We start from the raw sequence: 22,763 nt of genomic DNA on the forward strand, positions 1-22,763 counted from the left end.
TGAAGACAGACACACATAATTCATTCTGCTTTTCTTCAGTTTTTTTTTATCCTGTGTTGGTGTTTTTTTCTTGCCGAACCACTTCCCTTGGTGGTTTTTTGCTTATGTATTTAAATCAGTTTTTATTGTTGGTGTTTTCTTTTTAATGATCATCTAATTTGTTTCTTTTTTTACTTTATTTAGTTGTAATGACAGTAGGATTTGTGTTCCTTTTGGTTCTTGTTAGTAGGAAAGGTCTTATTTTCTGGGGGGGGGACCCCTTGAATTTAAGCTTCCCAAGTAATTTTCCAACACAAAAATGGTAGATCATCATGATACATTGCTTTAATGTAGTCTCTAGCTGCAGGTATATTATTGTATTACAGTGCATAAAAAATTAAGACCGCATGCAAAGATGTATGAAAATTACAATCACATTTTTTAAATGTCAGAGCCGGTACATTTTTTCCAAGAAGATATTACTAATTCTAAATTTTAGTCCACTTGTTAAGGCAAATAGTGTTTCTTATAATTCTCAAGTCAAATGAGACATTATTGTATAGTTCCAAGAGACCACAAGTGCAATCCAATCCATTCCCCTGCCATGTAGGAAAAGTACAATCAAAGTACCCCTGCCCGTCCAGCCTCTGTTTAAAAGCCTCCAATGAAGGAGTTTCCAGCACACTCCGAGTCAGAGTTCCACTGTTGAACAATTCTTATTGTGAGAAGGTTCTTCCTAATGTTCAGATGAAAGCTCCCATAATGTATAGTCTACATCAATCTACAGCGTCTGATATCTGTGGTCAAAATTGTGAAAGCCGGAAATATCTGCAGTATTGTGGCTTTGAGTGAAATACCACAAATTAACTTCCTTTTTCTTAGTAGTTGTAGCATGTAGAACTTTGAACAAAAATTAAATGCCCCTTTGCTGTCTACTTAACTTACATTAGAGGAGAGTCTTCAAGAGGAAAAGTAGGCAGGCTAGCAAGAATTGAGTTGGTGATTTCAGTAACCATTTCCTGAGAAAGATGCAGCAGACTAATCTTTGAGACCTGCTCCTTGTTACCAGTTGTTACTCAAGACTTCTGTGCAAAAATCTACCCCAAGTTTGCTAACTTGAATCAAGCTTCCGAAGAAGCTGATGTTTACATTTCAAAGCAGTTAAAGCTAGCAATTGTCCATCTGTTTTTATTTCCTCCCCACTGCAACGGTGCCTGTTTAGAACTATTGAGTTTTAAGGAACTTCTCTGGAAAATTCTCATTCAAAAATCATAGTTCAAATATAGGGTATTATTTTTAGTGGTCATGTTATACTTAGAAATACTATATTCTGGAGATTGTCAAATTTATAACAGCCCAAACCCAAGTGTAAATCAACAATATCCCATTCTCCATCTTGCCATCCAGGTATTTACTGTATGCATACTACAAATAATTTTAGGGTTAATCAGCTCAGATTCTTTATAATACACTATGATTTTTTTTTAAAAAAAATATCCTCATGATGGAGATATTTTACATAGTAGAGCAGGAGTGGGCAAAATGTGTTCCATTAATCCTTGCAGTTACGATGTGTATTTTGAGACCCCAGAGACCTCCTATTCAATAAAGGGTTGAATTCCTAGAAGCCTCCAGTAGCATGATTTATCTTCAAAGTATGTTGTCCCATGGGCATTTTGTAGTAGAAAAGGGGAGTGAAATGTGGAGTAGACTTCTGCTTTCAGCTGTGGTGGACCCTGGTGGCCTCCAGAACATCTAAAATAGCTTTCACTCCCAAGGAGATAAATTGTACTGCATATAAGAAGGAGCTGAATTTACCAGTTAGTCCTACACAGATGTAAACTCCATTAACACTTGTGAGCTCAGGTTTGGGATGCTGTGGAATAGGCAGGGACAACTGTGAGGGCCGGGGTGGGATTTTCTGCTTTAAGGAACCTTTGGGGATCACATAGACTACCAAAAAAAAAAAATTGAGGTGTCAGGAAGTATACTCTCCAGATTTGAAAAACAGTTTGTGTCTATGTTTTTTTTAATGCTACACAGTGTGGATGTGAGCTATGGCCCAATTATTTGATGAATTATCTTTTCTGAAAAATTCACCTTTTATATTTATCTTTATAATATTTTGGCCAGGAGAAAAAATTGGTGCTGGAGGGTAGAAAGACCACAAAAACAGCTTTTTAAGGGCACAGTAAGCCCTAGAGCTGCACTGCACCCACTCCTGCTATAATGACTCACTCAAAGATCATTCTGTGATGTTACTCTCTGTGCTTGCACAAGAAAGTCGCTACAATGAAGGCTGCCAACCCTGAGCTGTATTTCTTGAATATCGCTTCCAGATAAGTCTATAGAGCTCGAAAGCTATGAGTATATAGGCTTGAGCAGTAGTCTGTTTCAATATGCCACTATTGCCTTTCACTGCCACCTTTTTCTTCGGCTTCTGTCATGTTTTTCAACTGCTGCTGGTATATGCTGGCCAAAAGTACAGGATCTTGGACATCCATTTTAAAAAGATTTGTATCTGTGGAATATGCCAAAGAACTTATGACTTGTTTAGTGCACTGGATTGCATCCAATGGTTGTGGCAGTGGAAGGTATCTTGCAGGAGGGTTTCTCTGTCTCCATCCTGTAGTCAGTCTGTACTATCCTTCTCCTACAAAGTCCTATCCAAAAAGTCAATGGGCCTTACTAAACAGTGTGTAGGCTGGAGTAAATGCTGTATTAGAAGTGATGTAACTTTGACAGCTGCATTAAGATAGTGTCAGTGTAGGTAGTGAACTTGCTAATACAGATATACTTCATTTAGCAAAGTAGATTTGTTTCTGCGATCACTTTTTAACAGGAAGTGTATTGCCATAGGCAGAAATAAAACAAAGATAAAACCTGCAGCACAAAAGTTGTGATTCAGTGTGTTTTGAAAAAACATTTCATCTAAATCTAAGAATGCGCACATGTGAAATGAAACATCCAGGTTGTAAGCCTTGCATATGTAAATGAAGATATATTTTAATTTCTAGAGATTACTTAAAAGCTTCTTCCAAAATGCATATAGAGATTTTTTTTCTTTCCACCTTCAGTCTTTTATTATAATTTATGTTTGACTGACTGTATAGACCTGTACTTCATTAATATGTTTTGGCATAACTTGTGAGGTGAGCTTATCCACAGAACCCTTCTTCTCTCTTGTTGTTTACACATGCTCAGGAATCCTAGAGACAACTGCTGTTTACCCTTCCTGTTTTAGGCAGGCACACACAGATGTAATGGGACAGCTGAGTAGACCTGCTGTTTTCAAGATCAAACTTTTGTTGCACTGTTTATTAAAGATACTACGAGGGCTATCCAGAAAGTTCATTACGTTTTGGAATTAAAAATAAACAAAGTATAGGAGAAAACATTTACCATATTCAGTTGAAAGCCAGACCCAAATACTAGTTCTCACCATAGTCCTCACTGAAATCTAGGTAGTTATCATAGCGATAAAAGTGTTTGAAAAGCCCCCCCCCCCAAGATTCCCGCCTGGCTTGCATCCTGAACCAGGCTGGCTTCCCTTCCCTCAGCTGTCAAGTGGTGCGCTCAGCTTTCCACACGATCTTCCTCGATCGCTCTTTTGTTTTGCAGATGCTTGCAAGGAAGGTGCTCTTCTAAGGTTTTGCAAGAAGCACACCTTTCCTGTCCCAAAAAACCTTCCTTGCAAGTATCTGCAAAACAAAAGAGCGATCAGTGGAAATCTGAGCGTAGCACTTGACAGCTGAGGGAAGGGAAGCCAGCCTGGTTCAGGACGCAAGCCAGGCGGGAATCTTGGGGGGGGGGGGGAGGGCTTTTCAAACACTTTTATTGCTATGATAACTACCTAGGTTTCAGTGGGGACTATGGTGAGAACTAGTATTTGGGTCTGGCTTTCAACTGAATATGGTAAATGTTTTCTCCTATACTTTGTTTATTTTTAATTCCAAAACGTAATGAACTTTCTGGATAACCCTCGTATACTGCAACCTGATGTCAAAAGTTGTATTTCCACAGTTCCTCTTCACCATCACTGAATCTTGATGCTACTAAAAATACCTTCCAGCTAGACAAGAGAACAAGAGACTGGGGAGGGCATAAAAAGACTTGGTTTAAAAAAAACTTATTTGTCGGGGGTTGTGTTAACTGAGCTATGCCTTTATTTCATAAATGGAATATGAAATGTCTGTTTTAAAATGGTGTCTTAGATGCATGTTGGCAGTTCTAGTTCTTGCAATGAAAATCCTGGTCAGGATAAATTACAGTTTCTGTCCTAATGTCCATGCTTCCATGAACCTTGAAATAGGAAAGCATAAATGACATATGCTGGCTAGTCTTGCAGAACCAGAGTTGCAGTGAAGTCTGTAAATTACAGTGTAAAGTTAATGTTTGATCTTGTAGAACAGAAGCAAACATAAACTGGAACACAAAAATCTGGATATCCAGTCTCTGCTGGGCTGAAAAATTTATTTACTGCATTTCTATACCACTCTCTTTCACCCCAAGGGGAAATCAGAATGGTGTACAATACGGCAAAATTCAATGCCGCAATATACAAATAAAAGCAATACATAACATTAAAAAAATCAATAACAAATAAATATGAATTAAACCATTAAAACACGATATAAAAACATCGTAACATAAAACATATCAACATTGCACCAGTCCCATAGTCATCATTTAGTTGCTTCATTATGTAAATATTGTGATAGGTATTATAGTTTGTCACTCTCTAAACACTTGCCTGCACAACCAGGTTTTAAGTTTTTCCTGAACACCAGGAGGGAGGGGGCCAATCTTATCTCACTGGGGAGGGAGTTCCACAGTTGGGGGGCCACCACCGAGAAGGCCCTGTCTCTCGTCCCCTCCAATCGCACCCTCAAAGGTGACGGGATCAAGAGCAGGACCTCCCTGGCTGATCTTAGCACTCGAACTGGTTTGTAAAAGGATATACGTTTGGACAGGTAAACTGGACTGGAACTGTTTAGGGTTTTGTAAGCTAAGGCCAGCACTTTGAATTGTGCTCGGTAGCAGACTGACAGCCAGTGGAGCTGATGCAACAGGGGCTGTATGCTCCCTGTATATCTCTCTAGTAAGGAACCTGGCTGCCACCCGTTGGACCACTTGAAGCTTCCAAACAGTCTTCAAAGGCAACCCCATGTAAAGTGTGATGCAGTAGTCTAGTCAAGATGTAACGAGAGCATGGACTACCGTTGCCAAGTCTAGCTTCTCAAAGTACGGGCGCAACTGGAGCACAAGTTTTAATTGTGTGAAAGGTCCCCTGGCCACTGCCGAAACCTAGGGTTCCAGGATCAGCAATGAGTCTAGGAGGACTCCCAAGCTGCGAACCTGTGTCCAGGGAGAGTGTAGCCCCCGTCAAGCACAGGCTGTAATCCTATAACCTGTTCGGCCTTTGGACTGACCAGGAGTACCTCTGTCTTGTCTGGATTCAGTTTCAATTTGTTCATCCTCATCAATTCAAAATTCAAAGAATAGGACTTTTCTCACTTATCTGGGATGCTGTAGGTGTTTGAACAATTGTTGCTACCATCTCTTGACTGCTCAGTTATAAGCCATTACCTGGAAGATATTTAGTGGTGGAAAGGCTGTCAAATGAGATGGTATAGCTTCTAAGGAAGTTTGAGCTTTGACATTTCCTAGGTCAGAGTGTTGGGATGATAGGGGAGGTGAAAAGAAAAGAATAACTGGAATATTGGCAACATTATTATTAATCACAGGTAAGTCTCCTTAACAGCTGGCACTTCAGTTTTGTGGGCATTGAGAAATGCATTGCAAAATCATAATTCATTTGACGCTTTTTAGTTTTATAAAGCTGAGAGAAAAGAATAGCCTCTCAAGCACTTGCATATTCCTGCTTGATATTAATAGCAAGCCTAGTGGGATATCAGGATAGCTTTTTAACAAATGTATCTGTTTTATATTTACAGCACTACATTTCTCTAAAATAATTCTGAATGATCTGTATTTGTTTTAGGTAATATTTGATTACAATTCTATTGCTTTTAACAAACAGAAAAAATGAAGCCTTTTTAAAAAAACTGGCAAAATTAAATTACATTCAGATACAGAAAGATAAAGCTTTATAAATAATAATTATAAATATAAAACCTAGAGCTCATTATCTTGCTGTCTTCTATCTACTAAACTGATTGAAACAGAGTTTAATAACTTTATAACATCAATCATTTTAATAATAATATTTGCAGAGTAAGTGAAATGCTAATAAACCATGATTTTCTCTTTTTTTAGACAATGTGTTCTGCGGTTGTTCAAATTTATGCAGCAGATCGCAATGCTATGTGGTCAAAGAAATGCTGTGGTGTAGCTTGCCTTGTGAAAGACAATCCACAGAGGTCTTATTTTATCAGAATATATGATATCAAGGTGAGTATCCCTTTGTCATTTCTAATACACATTTCTGTTATTTCAGTTTGTTGAAAGTAGAATACACGCATATAATTATAATCAGCTTCAAGTGAATCAAAGGTTGTTTCACTCTGTTAAAAACAGAAATCAACATCTAATACATTTTTGATTTCTGATGCATGGATCCAATGATAGGCATGGACATGAAAAGACCTATGTGGAAAATAGCTTTTCCATATCTTATCTTACTGCAGAAGTTCTTCTTGCTGAAAAGAGAAGCATGTATGTTGCTCATTATTTAGACAAAAGAACTACTGAAGGAAAGTTTCATTTATGTGACTAGATATATTTTTCCATGTACCTTCTGTTCTTTTAGCAAGTTTTAAGCCACTTCCTGACACAGCATAATAATTTCTCAGATCTTAATGTTCAGTTGGACAAAACAAGTGCAGTTGTCCAAATGTAGCACATTTTAAAATCCACAACATAGACATTATTGTAAAGTGCAGAGTAAAAAGAAAGAAAAGAAATTTGGATTTTGTCTTCAGAATAGTTTTAGTCACTTGGTTTTCAAATAAGATAGCATTGTTTTTTCTTTAGTAGTTTTCTGATGTTATCTGAGAGGATGTAAACAATCAGTTTTTGCTAACTTGCAGAAATCACATTAGAATATGGTTATATGGTTATTTATATATAGTAGAGCCCCACTTATCCATCTTCTGCTTATCCAACACTCCGTATTATCTGAGGCCCGGGGAGCCCTCCCTCACTCACTCACCCCCTCCCGGGCCAGCGCAGCTAAGGGGGCGGCAGCCATTTCTACCTGCTCTTTTGCTCACTCACCAGGCTGGGTCCTGGGTCTTCTGCCAATGCCGCCGTTGCTGCCAGGACAGGCCTGGTGAGTGAGTGAGGGAGGGAGGGCCTTTGCCACCCGCCCTCATGCTCACTCATTTACTCACTCACCGGGCTGGGTCCTGGCTCTACCCTTGCTACCCTCATTGGAGTGAGCCAATGAACAAGGGAGGGCGAAGGGAAGCAAAGGAGCATGGGCGATACTGCCCCCATCGCTTGTCCTCTTCCTCCTCCTCCTCTCCCTCCAGAGCCAGCCTACCGGAGGAAGAGGACAAGCGAGGCTTTGAAGGTGCCTCGCCACTGTTCCTTGCAATCCCCTTCCTCTTCTCCCTCGGAAAAAGAGAAGGGGGATCGCGAGGAACAGCGGGAGGGCACCTTCCAAGCCTCACTCCTCCTCCTCCTCCTCCTCCTCCTCTTCTTCTTCCGAGGGAGAAGAGGAGGAGGAGGGAGGAAAGGGACGCTCCTCTCAGTGCCTCTCAGTGCCATCCCTTGCTGCAAAGGAGGAAGCCCGAGGCTTGGCAGGAAGAGAAGTGTCCCTTTCCTACCTCCCAAATCCTGGGCTTCTTCCTTTGCAGCAAGGGAGGAAGCCTGAGGCTTGGCACAGAGAGGAGCGTCCCTTCCCTCCCTGTCATGCACCTGGCTTGGAGTGTGGAGAGGCTTGGATAATAGGGCCTCCCTGTTATCCAACAGTTCCGGTTATCTGTCATTTGGCCTGCTCCTTTATGACGGATAACCGGAACTCTACTGTATGTATTATACTTTATTTGTCTATGCCTGCCTTCTTTCCTTCCTTCCTTCCTTCCTTCCTTCCTTCCTTCCTTCTTGAGTTTTGTCTGTTGTCTCTCAAACCACCAGGACGCCTGAGATAATGTGCAAGGAATAAAACTTTTCACATATTAAACATACAAATAAAACAATTTTAAAACAGAACTATTCTATAGAAATATAATTAGCTCCCCACATTTGCAGTTTTGACTTTTGCAGTTGTGATTTTTTTTTTTCAGATTTGTTTCCAATGTTCTTTCCAGGAATCCCTAGATCCTCCAGTGAAACTGGATGGTCAGTTTCTGCCGGAAGTTGATCATAGAATCATACTGAAGGACCTAGAAATTCTTAGAGAGGTGTTTTCTCAGGTTTTTAAAAAAAGTTTTCTATTTGTATTTTTTCCACTTTTGCAGGGGTTCTGTTCTCATAACCCCAGAGAATGTGGAGGGCCGACTGCAGTTCTGAAAACCAATAACTAAAATAGCCAGAGCCATTACTTCTCAATATAAAGATATCCTGGCCCTAAGCCATGTGGGCCTTTATAAAGCAAAGCTAGCACCATAAATTGAGCTGGAAGCAAATTGAAAGTCAGTACGGTTCTCGCAAGACTGATGATATATGGTATCTAAAGTACTGACTTTAAACCCATCTAGCCATTACATTTCACACTAGCTATAGCTTTCAAATATCTTTCAAAGACAGCTCCACATAGAGTATATAACAATAAACTAATCAAAATATAAATTAGTCATGGCGTAGTGGATTAAAGCCTTGTGACTTGAAGGTTGGGTTGCTGATCTGAAAGCTGCCAGGTTCAAATCCCACCCAGGGAGAGCTCGGATGAGCTCCCTCTATCAGCTCCAGCTCCATGCGGGCACATGAGAGAAGCCTCCCACAAGGATGATAAAAACATCAAAATATCTGGGCGTCCCCTGGGCAATGTCCTTGCAGATGGCCAATTCTCTCACACCAGAAGCGACTTGCAGTTTCTCAAGTCACTCCTGACACGAAAAGAAAAAAAAACTATTGTAACCATATTGACACTTCTTAAGAAAAATATCTAATTCACTAACCAAACTGGAGCAGTTTCAGCCCTAGCCACGACAGGTATCTCACCATGCAAGAATAGTGCCAGGTCCAGTAACACTTCCAGGGATATAATGACTTCTAGAATGAAAAAATGGCCAGAGTGATTGACACAGTTGTTTTGGGGTGTGGTGCCATCTATATGCAGATTACACTTAACTTTGCTACTTCTTTTCACTTGTAGACAAGCAAACTGTCTTTTTCCTAACACAGTGTCTGCCATCAGTAATGAACTACATGATGGCAAACAGACAAAAATGTAATCTAGATATGAAAGAGGTGCTCCTTGTCAGTCAGTATGTAGATCAGGGAATAGGGATTCAACAGCCTATGCTTCGTGGGGTTACACTCCCCCTGATGACACAAGTTTGCAGTTTGGGTGTTCATTGTTGAACCTGGAGGCCCAGATTTCTGCCAGTAGGCTTCACACTTTTAATACTTGTATGCCAACTGCACCCATTCATTGAGACGTCAAATCTGGCCATAGTAGTACATGCATCCACTCATCTTATTTGATTACTCTTATGCACTTTACTTTGGGCCTTCCCTTGAAAAATGTTCAGAAACTTTGGCTGGTGTAGAGGTTTTCTACACCACACCTCTCTGACTAGGAGCCCCTGGTGGGTTAAAGCATTGTGACTTGAAGGTTAGGTTGCTGATTTGAAGGCTGCCAGGTTCGAATCCAATCTGGGGAGAGTGTGGATGAGCTCCCTCTATCAGCTCTAGCTCCATGTGGGGACATGAGAGAAGCCTCCCACAAGGATGGTAAAAACATCAAAACATCCAGTCATCCCTTGGGCAACGTCCTTGCTGGCGGCCAATTCTCTCACACCAGAAGCGACTTGCAGTTTCTCAAGTCACTCCCAACACGAAAAAAACCTTTCTGACTCCGAATACTCATTGAAAATGTCAATTTAAGGTTGCCATAAGTTGGAAATTACTTGTAGTTACCCAACAACAACAACCTTGACCAAAACAGGTATCTGGCCTTGAAAGAACAGTCAGGGGTCCAAAAACACTCACAATATATGAACCTATTTTTTCAGAGGGAATGAAATCCTTTCCAGAACAGCAGAACCTGCATCTTGTCTGGATCGAGCCTCAATTTCCAGTTTTGCATTGAGGCAGTGACTCTGGATTTCCACAGGCTCCTTGTTGGCATTTGTAAGAGAGAGAGAGAGAGAGAGAGAGCTAGATATCATTAGCATACTAATGACACCCAGCCCTAAAAGCCAAGTATCCTCTCCTTTCAAGTTCCTGTAAATGTTAAAAATCATAGGGCGCAGTATGTTTATTTGTACATTTTGTTTTTCTTTCAGGATGGAAAGCAATTGTGGGAACAAGAATTGTATAATAACTTTGTATATAATATTCCTAGAGCATATTTTCACACTTTTGCTGGAGACGTAAGTATTTCAATGTGTGTTTTTGAAAAAATGTTATCTTACCTTAAAATTGTGTGTGTTTTTTTAAAAAAACTGGCCCATAAAATAGCAAGTGACACTTTTCAGTTGAGTTCTTCACTTTTAGACAGTTTACTATCTATCCCTATCCAACAAAGTGCATAGTTTAAAATTGCATTCTGATAATTTTAATTTGGAAACCTGTTCCATTATTTAATAGATCTATCCTTAGACCCTGTAATTTAATGAATACAGTTGAGGAAAGGAGTCATACAAAATTCATATTTAATATGCAGGAAATTTGTACCCTGATATTTAGTTTCTTACGAGAATTATGTTCACAGGAAAATGATTGCTTTTCAGACATGCCAAGTGGGTCTTAATTTTGCTAATGAAGAAGAAGCTAAAAAATTCCAAAAGACCATAACAGATTTACTTGGGCGACGCCAACGAAAATCAGGTAGATATACATCTTCTCACTCCCCTCCCATATATAATTTATAACAGAAATTGGGAACCTATGATCCCTTGGGCCTCTCAGAGTGATTGGAGCCTAGCTTACAGTGCAGCAGTTAAGCTTGGGGTAAGTATTTCATTGGAACCTTAGAATACAAGTGTAGTTGTAGATACAGATAAGCAGTTTGGATTGGTGGGGAAAATTCTGTTGGAAAATTGAAGGTTTGAATCCATAAGCACTCCAACCTGTCTTTCAGTGTTTCTTTCTTTGCATCAATAAATCTGCCACTCACAGGAGTGAGCATTTTCTAAGTCTACTGGCATGCTGGACTGTTGATTTTGAAGGTGGGATAGAGCTCGGAAGCTCCCTGACTCAGATACATTCCCCAACATCTTTTTCTTTTTGTTGTTAAAAGTAGGACAGATATTTCAGGTGTGCTATTATGCTATTATGATTTTATAAGCATGATTGCAGCAGAAAATCAGGGAGCAGGGCTTTTCTATATGTGAGGATAACCTATAGAAATACATCTTCAGGCCAAAGGTGTTCTTCATTTTATTTCAGAAAACAATTTTCAGTATTTTATAGTATTGAAATTAAATATGTAAAAGGTTTTCTAAATAAATGTTTATTAAAGTGTTTATAGATAAATGCCTCCTCACATTCTTATCTTCTTTGAAATAATATAGATGCTATTATGAAATACTGGGACTTTTTTGTGGCTTATAGAGTTCTCTGCCTCTCAGTTTTTTACATAATTTGGTGCTTTTTGGTCCCAAATCCCTCCAAATGCCCTTTTAGGAGACATGAAGGCACATTTGCCATGTGTTTTTGTTAGGGCATTTTTCAAAAACAGGAAATGATTAGTAGTTTTTTCTTGTTATTAAAAAAGGCATCTCTTGGCTCCAAAAGGCCTAGGGGCTCCTAGAACATAGAGAAAATTCCCCCCATTCTACCCAGAAAGATTTGGGGACATTTCGAGGCCAGAAAAAAAGTTTAAGTAGGGGAGATCTGCCAGGTGATCAAACTCCCTGTCTGAGTTTGAGTTTTAGCAGAAACAAGTCCCAATCTTTTGCGGACTTCAGCTCTGGATACCAGGATTCAGTTCCCCATGCAACTGTGGATAGCCACTCAGCGACCTTTGGCAAGTCACTCTCTCAGCCTCAACAACCTGAACAAGAGTGTGAAATGGTATATAGGATTCTCCAAAACTATAGACAGTTTTCAGTAAGTGCAGAAGTCTTTCAGTTTAACCCATTGTCTTCAGTACTTTGGTTCATTTGTTTTTGTTTTTTTGGTTTTTTACTGTGAACAATTTGTCCCGATCAAATGACCTAGCAAATATTTATACAAAGATAAATCTTTTCCTTATCCTCTTTGGCTTACATGTGGCATACAGAATATTACGATATCTATTTTGCATGATATATGTCATATTGATTTTATTCTTATCAGCAGAGCTGGAGTTTCCTTCGGATTTTTTTTTCATTGGGAAAATATTTTTTCTTTTATACCACTAGGTGGAGTTCCAAATCTGTTAATACAGCTCTGAAAATCATTTATTTTTACAGAATGAATGGTTATGCTGACATTTCTGTGTTTTGCAGTATTGCTATTAATATAAAGACAATTCTAGGGCCTAGAGGAAATAAGAGGAGATAAACTTTTGCCCTGACTGTAATTGCAACAAACTGCAGATGGGGAGACTTCACAATGCATTTTCCTTCCATATAGCATGCACCTGAAACTCCAAAATTATTTTATTTTAATTTTTAATATAATAGGGGTTTTTAAATGATTACTACATTTGTTCTATGACAAAAACAATCAGTGTGGAAATTTCTGTGTGTACCCCCACAAACTCTCTGTGGTCCATAGTTTTTTTAATTTAAATTCTAGTTTATTATTGTTGTTGTAATTATTATTATTATACTTCATTTTTATCCCATCCTTCTCCTAATATAGGGACTCAAAGCAGCTAACACCAAACAGTTACACTTCCTTGGATATTTTTAGACACTGTGTAACATGTAAAAATAATTACTAATCTCTGTTAGTCTGTTAGTGTCTTGAGTTAGATTTATGACTGTGTAATTGTTTTCCTGTTCACCTTCTTACAATTCTGATACCATAGCCACAAGCATAAATCCCCCCATATTCATTTCAAAAGTCAATCAACCATGCTATTTTATTGTATTATGATGTACTGGTAGTGATCCTACCGGTTGTGTAAGCCGCTCTGAGTCCCCTCGGGGAGAAGGGCAGGGTAGAAATATTGGAAATAAATAAATAAATAAATGCTGAGTTCTGAAGTGCTAGCAAGCAAGGCAGCCACAGAAAGATGTGACTAGTCTCCTCCTAACAGCAAAGAGTAAAAGAAGAAACCTCTATCACAAGTCTTTTTAGTATATTGCTTGTGAGCAGGAAGGGAATGGTTATGTCTTTCTGCAGTTTCCTTCTCACCAGTATCTCAGAACCCCATCACTCAGAACATTGGACTTAATATGTGCTTCAGGATCAGGAGATGGAGCTTAACTATGACATTAAAGGCATGGTTCTGATGAAGGATCATGGCACACTTTGTTGTTGTTGGTTTGTTTGTTTTACATTTACCCTCCACATTTGCAGATTTGACTTTTGTGGATGTGATTATTCATGGATTTGATTAATATGTTTTCTCTTGTATCTAGGTCCTTCAACGTAACTCTGTGGTCAACTTCCAGCTGATGTTGACCAAAGAGACATGCTGGAGGACCTAAAGATTCATGGAGAAGTGACCTTTTTATTTGTGGTTGGTCCACTTTGTCAGGTGTCTTGCACTCCTAATCCCAGCCAATGTGGAGGGTACACTGAATACTATTTTGGAGGTTTAAATTGCTCAAGATAACCAAAATAGCCTGCAAATACTAGGACATGACATAATCATTCATTTTCATGGAATCTATTGAGAGTGGATGTCTGTAGCCCACCCGTATTTAAGGGAAGGCATGATCATAAGTATTGGAACTCATACGGTGCCCTACTCTAAATGAAAGGGAATTCAGCAAGAATTCATGTATATTGTTGCACTTTAATAGGGTTCGGATTATTTCAAGGGTAAATAAAACTTTAAACGGAGAGTAAAGGTACACCTTAATTTTGTTCAAATTAGATTTTAAGGCTTATTTCTTTTTTAAGGTGAATGAAGCAGGGTGTGTCCTATGAATGCTCCCTGCATGTATCATTTGGGTTTTGGAAAAACAATTAGTAAAATGTAATTATATGCTGATTATTAAGCATGCAGCATGCATGCATGCATGATTTTAACTACCCTGTATGGTAGAATGCAGTCTTACTTTCAGAAATAACATCTACAGACTATAAATACACTTGTTGTTTTAAAGTTAATATGCCGTAGTATGGTACATTTTATGTCTAAACAATTCCAGTTTGAGCAAAACATGTATAGTTGTTGTGAAACAGAATACGAACAGTTCTGTTAATCCAAGACAACACACTTTACTATGTTTTGCATATGGAGACAATTCGTAAGTTTTTATAATTCTTAAAAGTACTAATGTTTTTTTCATACTTCATCATTGATGTCTTTTACCTTGAAACACTCAAATGATGTTGAAAATTGAAAAAAGGGAAGAGGTTTTGAGAGAAGCCTTGAAGAAATGACACTTCCAGTAGCAAAATCTCTTCTGGAATTGCTCTTTGAATTGCAATTTATGCTAAAGCCTGACTTTCTAAGCCTGACCCAATGGGGGAAAGCAGGCTGTTAGAGACGTTTCAGACCAGTTACTAAAATGAATGGAAGTTTGCTTAGGTTTTTTTAACAGTACAACTTTTAAATCAGGATTTGAAATTATAACTTAGGCAGACATAATTACCATATAACAAGTCTGTGAAGACAAAAATATTCTAAATGCATGCATGAATGGAATGATAGTGTTTTGTGTGTTTTTCCTTAACAGAGAAAAGGAGAGACCTACCAAATGGTAAGATTTTTGCTTGCTGTAAATATAAACTGTTCACCTCTTCTTCTAGTCATCTTTCACTCTCTTCCAGCTCATCACTTGTTAAATCATTGCTTATGGACATGATATGCATATGTATTAAATATGTTTAGCTGCAGGTTTTCTCAACATTTCTGTAGTATTATAATAAAAATTGAACAACAAAGGCAGTAGTATGAAGTAATGAGAATAAAATATCAGTGAATAAACATTACTGCTATGGTACTGACAAACTGTTCTTCCTATCTTATATTACTTATATAGGAATGGCTTAGGAAGTCAGCTTTAAACAATTTGACATATTGCTACTAGACTATTAGCTGTAGAATTCACTCAGATGTTTCAGTTGCTGAAATATGAATCAGAATCAAATGTTTATCCTGGGAGAAGGGTAGAAATACTTGCTACTATTATATCTGTACACATTTCAACAGTTGTATGTTTGCCACAAAGGTGTAGTCATTCTCTCCATATTCTTTCAATGAAAATCACCCTATTTGCTGAAAAGCTTGGTTAACTTCATATAGTGAAAATTCTAGGATTAAACAGATTGGCATTAATGGTTATGTAAAATGCATTAGCCTGTGATTTCCTGGGATTTGTGTTTTTATTTTTGTCAGTAATGGAAATGTCTTTTCAATGAAAAGCAGTTAGCTGTGGTTTTACTGTCCCTCTATCATGATGTTTTGGATGAAATGGGGGATTTATCAGAATTAGTTTTTAAAAGGCTTGCCAAGGAGCATGTGACCCACTTTCATTTTAACACATACGCTAGAATCTGATTTAGTCTTCCGCAAACTGTCCTGCTTACAGGCCGCCATTCAGAAATATACTGGTTTTTCCCAGAAAATAGCAATGTTTTGTACCACATTTTTGCGAAACCCTTCTGAGGAAGTGGCGGATCTTAACATTAGTGGTTGCTTACGACCACTATATTGTCAAGTTCTTCCCAATGATGAATTTCATAGACCACTTTCATCTGTAATTGAGTTATCTACAGCTGACGGGGAAGGTGCTTGTGTTATGATGGGGAAAATTTTGTTGGATATAAATATGGCAGTATTAGAAGAAAATGGAGATTCTTTAGATTCTTATGTTCCTCGTGGGCAGCCAAAGTCTACTGAGAGTGGTAAGCATGGTTATTTCTGAACTGAATGCTGCTTGTGTGTATTAGCTGCTGATAGGGGTCATTTTAAAAACTTATTTCATGTGGCAAAGCTGCTTGCCTGGGAATAAATACGTTAAATGGGTCTTACTCTGAGCAAACGTATTTAAGATTGCACTGCAAACTATCTAATACAATTCCATATTGTTTATACAATAGCTTCAGTATTATCTTGAGGAAGCAAAGTCTGAACCAAGACACTAATTCATATAGAAATGTTTTAGCAAGTACATTTACTTATGTTAAGATTAACTACCATGTACTATAGTTGCATAGGGTAGATTGTATACAAGTACCTGAGTATATAGTTCTTTATATGGTACATTATAGATACTAAACAGAGTTTGTATTTGATGAACTTATCATGGGGTAGTTCTCACATCTTTGATCTTAATGGTCTTCTTTAGACAGACAGCCTACAAGTTTCTTTTCTGTAGAACTCAACAATTTTGTTGAAGGGTTTTCATGTTTGATTTCACTGAAATAATTCTTTAGTTAGGTAATACATAAAATTATTTGAAAATAATACCCATCATGGTATTATTTTACAAGAAGTTAATTGATAGTTTTCTTGCATTTCTTTTATTTGTTACAAGAATACCACTTCTATTAGTTATCTTAACATAATATGTAGTAGACTCATAGCATCCTAAAATGTTGTTCATCATTGTAGTGTACCATTTAGCTTTCTGCCACAGACATCATTCCTATGTTATAGGCCTTGAAATAAGAATTTCTGAAATAAAATGGGTGATGAACTTTCGTTATCATGTTTTAAAAATATAAAATACCCTTACAATTCATGATCATGAAGTGCAATTAATTAATAATGTTAGTAAAGAAAACAAAATGTGTTGTTTGTTTGTTTTCACCTCTGTGTGTACACAGAAAGACAGTGCATAGCCAAGTGTTCATTGAGTGTAATTTTGCTTCTGAACCTCTCTCTTTAATTTCATAATATTAGGACTAAATCCAAAAAATTTAAGAAAGGAGGTCAAATGAATGCAAATGAAGCATACATTCTGTTTGAATTCCCATAGGTCCAAGTCTACCAATGGCAACGGTTGACATTAAAAATCCAGAAATCACCACTAATAGATTTTATAGTTCACAAGTCAACAATATCTCCTATACCAAAGAGAAGAAAAAAGGCAAAGCAAAAAAGAAAAGACTGACAAAAGCAGATATTGGAACTCCAAGCAATTTCCAGTAAGAGTACTTATTTTTCTTTTTTTATTATTTAAATGTTATAACATATTTCCTGAAGTACAGTTAATATACTGTAGAAAATCAGTGTAATTTTCTTTTTATTTTAGCAAGAATTTCCTGCATCATAAATATAACAGAAAAATGAAATCCACATATTTCCAGATGTTTGCAATATAACTTGTCATTTAGTGCATTTGGTCAGTGCCTTTGAAGATACATTGCTACTAAACGTTGTGGCTTACACAATTTAAACAGTGAAAGGCTCAGTACAAGAGACTTTCAACATCATAAGAAGCTACAGAAGCAAAATACATTGATGAAAACTCGAAGGAACAATTAAAAATTCAATTAAACCATCTGCTCATGATAAATTGTTCCTGAATGAGCTGCCTATAACATATTATATGGTTCTTTTGTGGCAGGCAGGCCACTCCTGGTAGTGGGGATTGCAAAAATCAAGCAGCAATTAAACATCCATTCTGTTAAAAGCAAATAGTTTAAAAACAATTTAGAATACGTTTTAAAATACATATAAAATGTAATTAAGGCATGCAAATTAAAAATAGAGCATACCACTTTGAATACAATTCAAGATAATTAAAATCAGTCGAAGTCCTGCCAATAAAAATAATCTGCAGGTGGAAAAAGGGCACAGAAGGGGCTAACTGGCTTTTCAGTGGGAGGAAATTCCAGAATCTTGAGCAACCACTGAGAAGATTTTCTCCTGTGCCCTTGGCAACCATGCCGGTAAAGGAGGTGGGACTGAAAGAAAACTCTTCTAAAGATTGTGGACCAGTTTATATGGAGAGGTGTGGTATTTTAAATACTCTGAACCCAAGCCATGTACAGTTTTAAAGCTCATAACCAGCAGTTAGCATTGTATGTGAAAATTCACCTATAGCCAGGGAAGCTGTTTTAATAAAAGAACGGCATTATCCCAGCAATGTGTCCCAATCAGCAACCTGACCACAGCATTTTAGATCTGCTGGATAGGATATCAGACAGGCATCCCCAGTATTAACTTCTAAGTTTGCTGCTCCAAGAAAGACAGGGACTACTGCAAAACAGTGCCCTCTTGCCCTACAGCAAAGATGCAGCATAGAAAGATAGCATGGTTGATGTTATCAGAAGCCGTTGAGAGGTCCAGCAGAACAAACAGAGGACACGTTTCTGGCGATGAAAACTGTTTCTTTTTCATGCATGGAACATGGAGCAGGGAGACATTCTAAAGCTGTGGTCAAGAAAGGGATATTGTAGAAGAGATGATAAATAGGTGTGCCTCCCCATCATGGCGTCATTATAGTCTCTTCTAGGAAATATGAAAACTTTTCTTGCTGCATTGAGGCATTCATTAGTCCAGATTCCCACTTGGCCAGTCTCCCCCAGCTGCTTCTAAGACAACTAGGACAGATACAGAACCAGTACATATATGAAGGCTCTCACCTCTCCAAAGAACCTGTCCACATTCTCAGATTGCATAGATTGTAACATCCAGTAGCATTGGACAAACAGGAGCTTACGTTTACACCCCCTGGACTTGTGTCAACTACAAAATAAAGTCAGAGCATATACAAATGATTATATCCACAAAGTGTTGCACAAATTCTCCATAGTGGTTTGCTGAGTGATCTCCATGGTGTTCTTGTGAGACAGAGAGACAGAAAGTAAAAGGCCCTGAACTGTTGAGGTAAATTGAGTAAACAGTGCAGATGCAATTGCAAACAATAAAATGTATTCACTACCACTATTACCACAAGATAAGCTTTACAATTTGTGTTCAGTTTGAATCACTCTTGAGATTTCCACCATCATTGCTGTAGTCTTCATGCAGTTCGAATCACAAATGGTCAAAGCTTTGTCTGGCACACAGCTAAAGTGTGGTTAGGTCAAAATACTAGTTCCTCATTTCACAAAGTACTTTGTCATAATTGTTAGTCCATTGAAAACAACAGAGTTAAAGCTTGGATTTTGTAACTTTTTAAAAAGTATGCCTTCAAAAGTTGTTAAAAAGCATTCGTTTCAGCTATGGAATTTTAAAGATAAATGTTACTGTCAGATTTCTTGATGGCTGGCTCAAATGGTATGTGCAAGATTTGTGGAATCAAGTTAACATAGAATCCCTTTCTGTCTTTTCCTATCTTTTTCCATACATTCTCTTTGTTATCAGTTGAGTCATTTTAACTCAGTTATCCTCCTAATCCATGCTTTAACCCCGTTCTGTTTGTTTTTCCTGCAGACACATTGGACATGTTGGCTGGGACCCCAATACAGGTTTTGATGTAAGTAATCATGATGGTTGCTAATTGTTGAGGAGATTTCAGCATTTTACATATGGGTTTCATTCTGACCTTTTAACAATGTATGTCCGTATTTATATGAAACAAATAAGGTAGGTGTCATTCCAGCCTTAGGTTGGCCATAAAAAATTACATTGGCATTATGATTAAAAATACTATTTAAATTAGAACCGTCTTCAAAAACTCACTGCCTCAAAGTGTGGTGGAAGCTCTTTCTTTGGAGGGTCTTAAACAGAGACTGGGGGTCTATCTGTCAGGCATACTTTGTACTTTTCCTGCATGGCAGAAGGAGAGTTGGACTAGATGGCCCATGTGGTCTCTTCCAACTCTTATGATTCTAAAGCCCTTTGCGTGACAATGGCAAGCTCTCAAATGGTTCAGTTTTCATATTTGTATTTTAAAGAAAGAGGATTCTAGTACAGGAATATTTATTACTATTTACATTAAAAATAGAGAACTTTGTCAATGAATGGCAACCAATGATCCAATATCTCAATGTAAAATTAATCTAAAAATGTACATAGGGGCAGCTATAAGACTGTAGACAAGGAGGAAACAGATATCAATTTGGGGCCTATAATACCTTTAAATTGAAGACTGCAATGCCTTAATGAAAATATATTATCTGAGAAATGATTATGGAAGACTAATAGTTGAAAAGTATTGCACTCTTTGCAACAAACACTCACAAATGTATGAATATTTGAATGAATTAAAAAATAAACATATAAAAAGTTTTTAAAAATAATGACAAATAGCTTTAATAATGTTTTCTGTAGGTTAACAATTTGGATCCAGAGCTGAAAAATCTATTTGATATGTGTGGAATTTCGGAGGCTCAGCTAAAAGACAAAGAAACGTCCAAGGTTATATACGATTTTATTGAAAAAACAGGAGGAGTGGAAGCAGTTAAAAATGAGTTACGTAGACAAGGTGAGAGTCCTCTTTTATTCCCACAGCCTAATAATTGTGCTTTTTGAATTTTATAAAATATAAAATATTGTATGTTTGAGAATATTTCAAAATTAATTATATATACGTACCGTATTAGTTAAATACATAATTGCTAATATCTTAGGGAAATGTATACTGTTAAATTTGAAATGCAATACAACACAAGGCAGCAAACCATAGTCAGCAACATCTGCCGTTGAACAGCTTTTATATATAGATAAATTAATTTTGTATCCATCAGTGGGAAATACAGAGCCAAGTCTAAGCAACTCCTAAGCTCTATGGGAGTTTTACTTCTTTCTATAAGAACCTACATACATGGCTGGAATCGTATTTGTGAGTTATGATGTCATAAGTCTGATTCAGGCTGCTGCAGATAGTTTCTGGTAGTTCTTTGGTTGAAATTAGCTTCCAATTACACAGTAACCAGATGTCCTAACCTTTAAACTTCACAGCTATTTCCAATAGTGGGTGGATCAGCTCTTTGTCTGTAACTAGACATACTGCAATAGGTACCTGCTGCAGAAACCTGTTACAGCCCACCCATATGACTGCGTTTCTTCATCAAAAGATGTGTATACCAAATTCTGTCTTCTAAGCAATGCAGCCCTCCCCAAGAACCGGCCATTTTGGTGTTGCTGTAGAAGAATGGAGATATGCCAAGTTCATACATCTTGTATAGGGACAGGTGGCTAATTGCCAAGTATAAGAGGGCACATGATTGTAATTAAAATTCAGTGCTTAAAATACATTATTTTTGTGTTCAGTAAGGGTGGAAATCATATGATTCACAGTTCAGCTGTTTCCCAAGTATATTTTTGCCAGAGAGTCTTGGAGCTGGAAAAGGCGTTGCTGGCTACTGGAATTTATCCACTGCAGAATACAACAGAGAACTTAGTTGAGTGTCCAACATTGTTCAGTGACTGACAGTTTCATGGGGGTGTAAGTGAAATTAGGCCACTGCTGAGAAAGTTAACATTTTTTATTTATGATCTAGGTCCACCACGGTGGAATGGTATGTATGAATTCCATTTTGGTTTTCGCATTGCAGTGGTGTATATTTTGCAATACGTAAACATTGAAACTACTGAACATTTTTCCAAATCTGACATACCAATAGGGTTCATTGCAAAATATGTCCTGAAGTTAATCCTGCCTAAGGTCACTGATTTACTTGTCTCACTGCTTCTACTATATGCTATAGTAGGTCTTATATCATAAGACTGCATCTTTGTTTGAAGTGTGCATGTATTTTAGTTCTGTTACTCAGAAAAATGGCTTTATTCTCTGAGGTGTGTGTGTTACAATAACAATAGTCTCTGTATTTACAAGTGGTGTAATTAATCTTAGATAAATGAAATACATTCACTGACAACCATTGATAGATAATAGAATTTAGGAATCTTCTACTCAAGACATGCTCTAGACACAAAGGCAATTCTGACAACTAGTTAGAGTAGTACATGGGGAAAGGTTCAAGTCCTAAATATGCAGAGGGCTGATACAATGCTGAGACAATCAGTGAGACTCTGCAATAATGACTGCAGATACTGGGATACCTTGGAGCCTTATTTTATATATTGCATTAAAATATATACCGTGTCTCACTATCCCTTTGTGACAATGAGTGGATGAACAAAGTTTGACTTTTTATGTAATGTTAAAAGGATTGTAATGGCTTAAGCAGTCACTGCACTACTGGTCCATGAGACATCAAGACATCAGCTGTTGATTCTTGGTAAATTTCCATTAAAGAAATAATCAATTGCAGCCAGTAGGCACCAATACAGTGCCTGTCTCTGGTACATTGAGGAAGAAATTGTCCATCCTCCAGATTAGAGACACTGAGTTAAACCAAAAACCATGGTTAGGTTGACCATTTACAGTTTCTCATACATTAATTCCTTTTCACAATCATCTGTACTTATACACTCTTAGAATTGGAAGGGACTACTAGGGGCATCGAGTCCAATCCCAGGTTATGCAGGAATGTACCCTGTGAGGTGGCTATGCAATCTCTACTGACAAACGTATGAAAAAGGAGTCTGGCACAATTTCAAGCAGTTTGTAAAGTTAAGAAGTTCTTCCTAATGTTTAGGTGGAATCTTTTTTCTTGTTATTTGAATTATTTAATGCACGTTTAGACTCTGAAACAGCAGAAAACAAATGTGCACCAGTCTGCATTACAATGTTACTCAG

The 22,763-nt window shown here is 37.7% G+C and overlaps 2 protein-coding genes across 8 annotated transcripts in view; one reads left to right on the forward strand and one right to left on the reverse strand.

The window, feature by feature from the left end:
- Positions 1 to 22,763, reverse strand: part of asb15 (ankyrin repeat and SOCS box containing 15) — a 388,284-nt gene that overhangs the window by 289,342 nt on the left and 76,179 nt on the right. The window lies entirely within an intron of this gene.
- The window catches only part of wasl (WASP like actin nucleation promoting factor), a 42,102-nt gene that overhangs the window by 12,044 nt on the left and 7,295 nt on the right, over positions 1 to 22,763 (forward strand). Inside the window, exons 2-9 of one of the 2 annotated variants that reach the window (XM_008111230.3) lie at positions 6,259 to 6,393; positions 10,398 to 10,484; positions 10,845 to 10,941; positions 14,898 to 14,921; positions 17,145 to 17,313; positions 19,550 to 19,592; positions 20,390 to 20,543; positions 21,562 to 21,579. In XM_008111230.3, coding sequence (XP_008109437.1) covers positions 6,259 to 6,393; positions 10,398 to 10,484; positions 10,845 to 10,941; positions 14,898 to 14,921; positions 17,145 to 17,313; positions 19,550 to 19,592; positions 20,390 to 20,543; positions 21,562 to 21,579 — 727 coding nt within the window. The remainder of the gene's footprint in view (positions 1 to 6,258; positions 6,394 to 10,397; positions 10,485 to 10,844; positions 10,942 to 14,897; positions 14,922 to 17,144; positions 17,314 to 19,549; positions 19,593 to 20,389; positions 20,544 to 21,561; positions 21,580 to 22,763) is intronic. The other variant, XM_003221323.4, reaches the window with a different exon arrangement.

This window comes from Anolis carolinensis, chromosome 5 (assembly GCF_035594765.1).
Source record: "Anolis carolinensis isolate JA03-04 chromosome 5, rAnoCar3.1.pri, whole genome shotgun sequence".
In the NCBI taxonomy this organism is placed as follows: domain Eukaryota; kingdom Metazoa; phylum Chordata; class Lepidosauria; order Squamata; family Dactyloidae; genus Anolis; species Anolis carolinensis.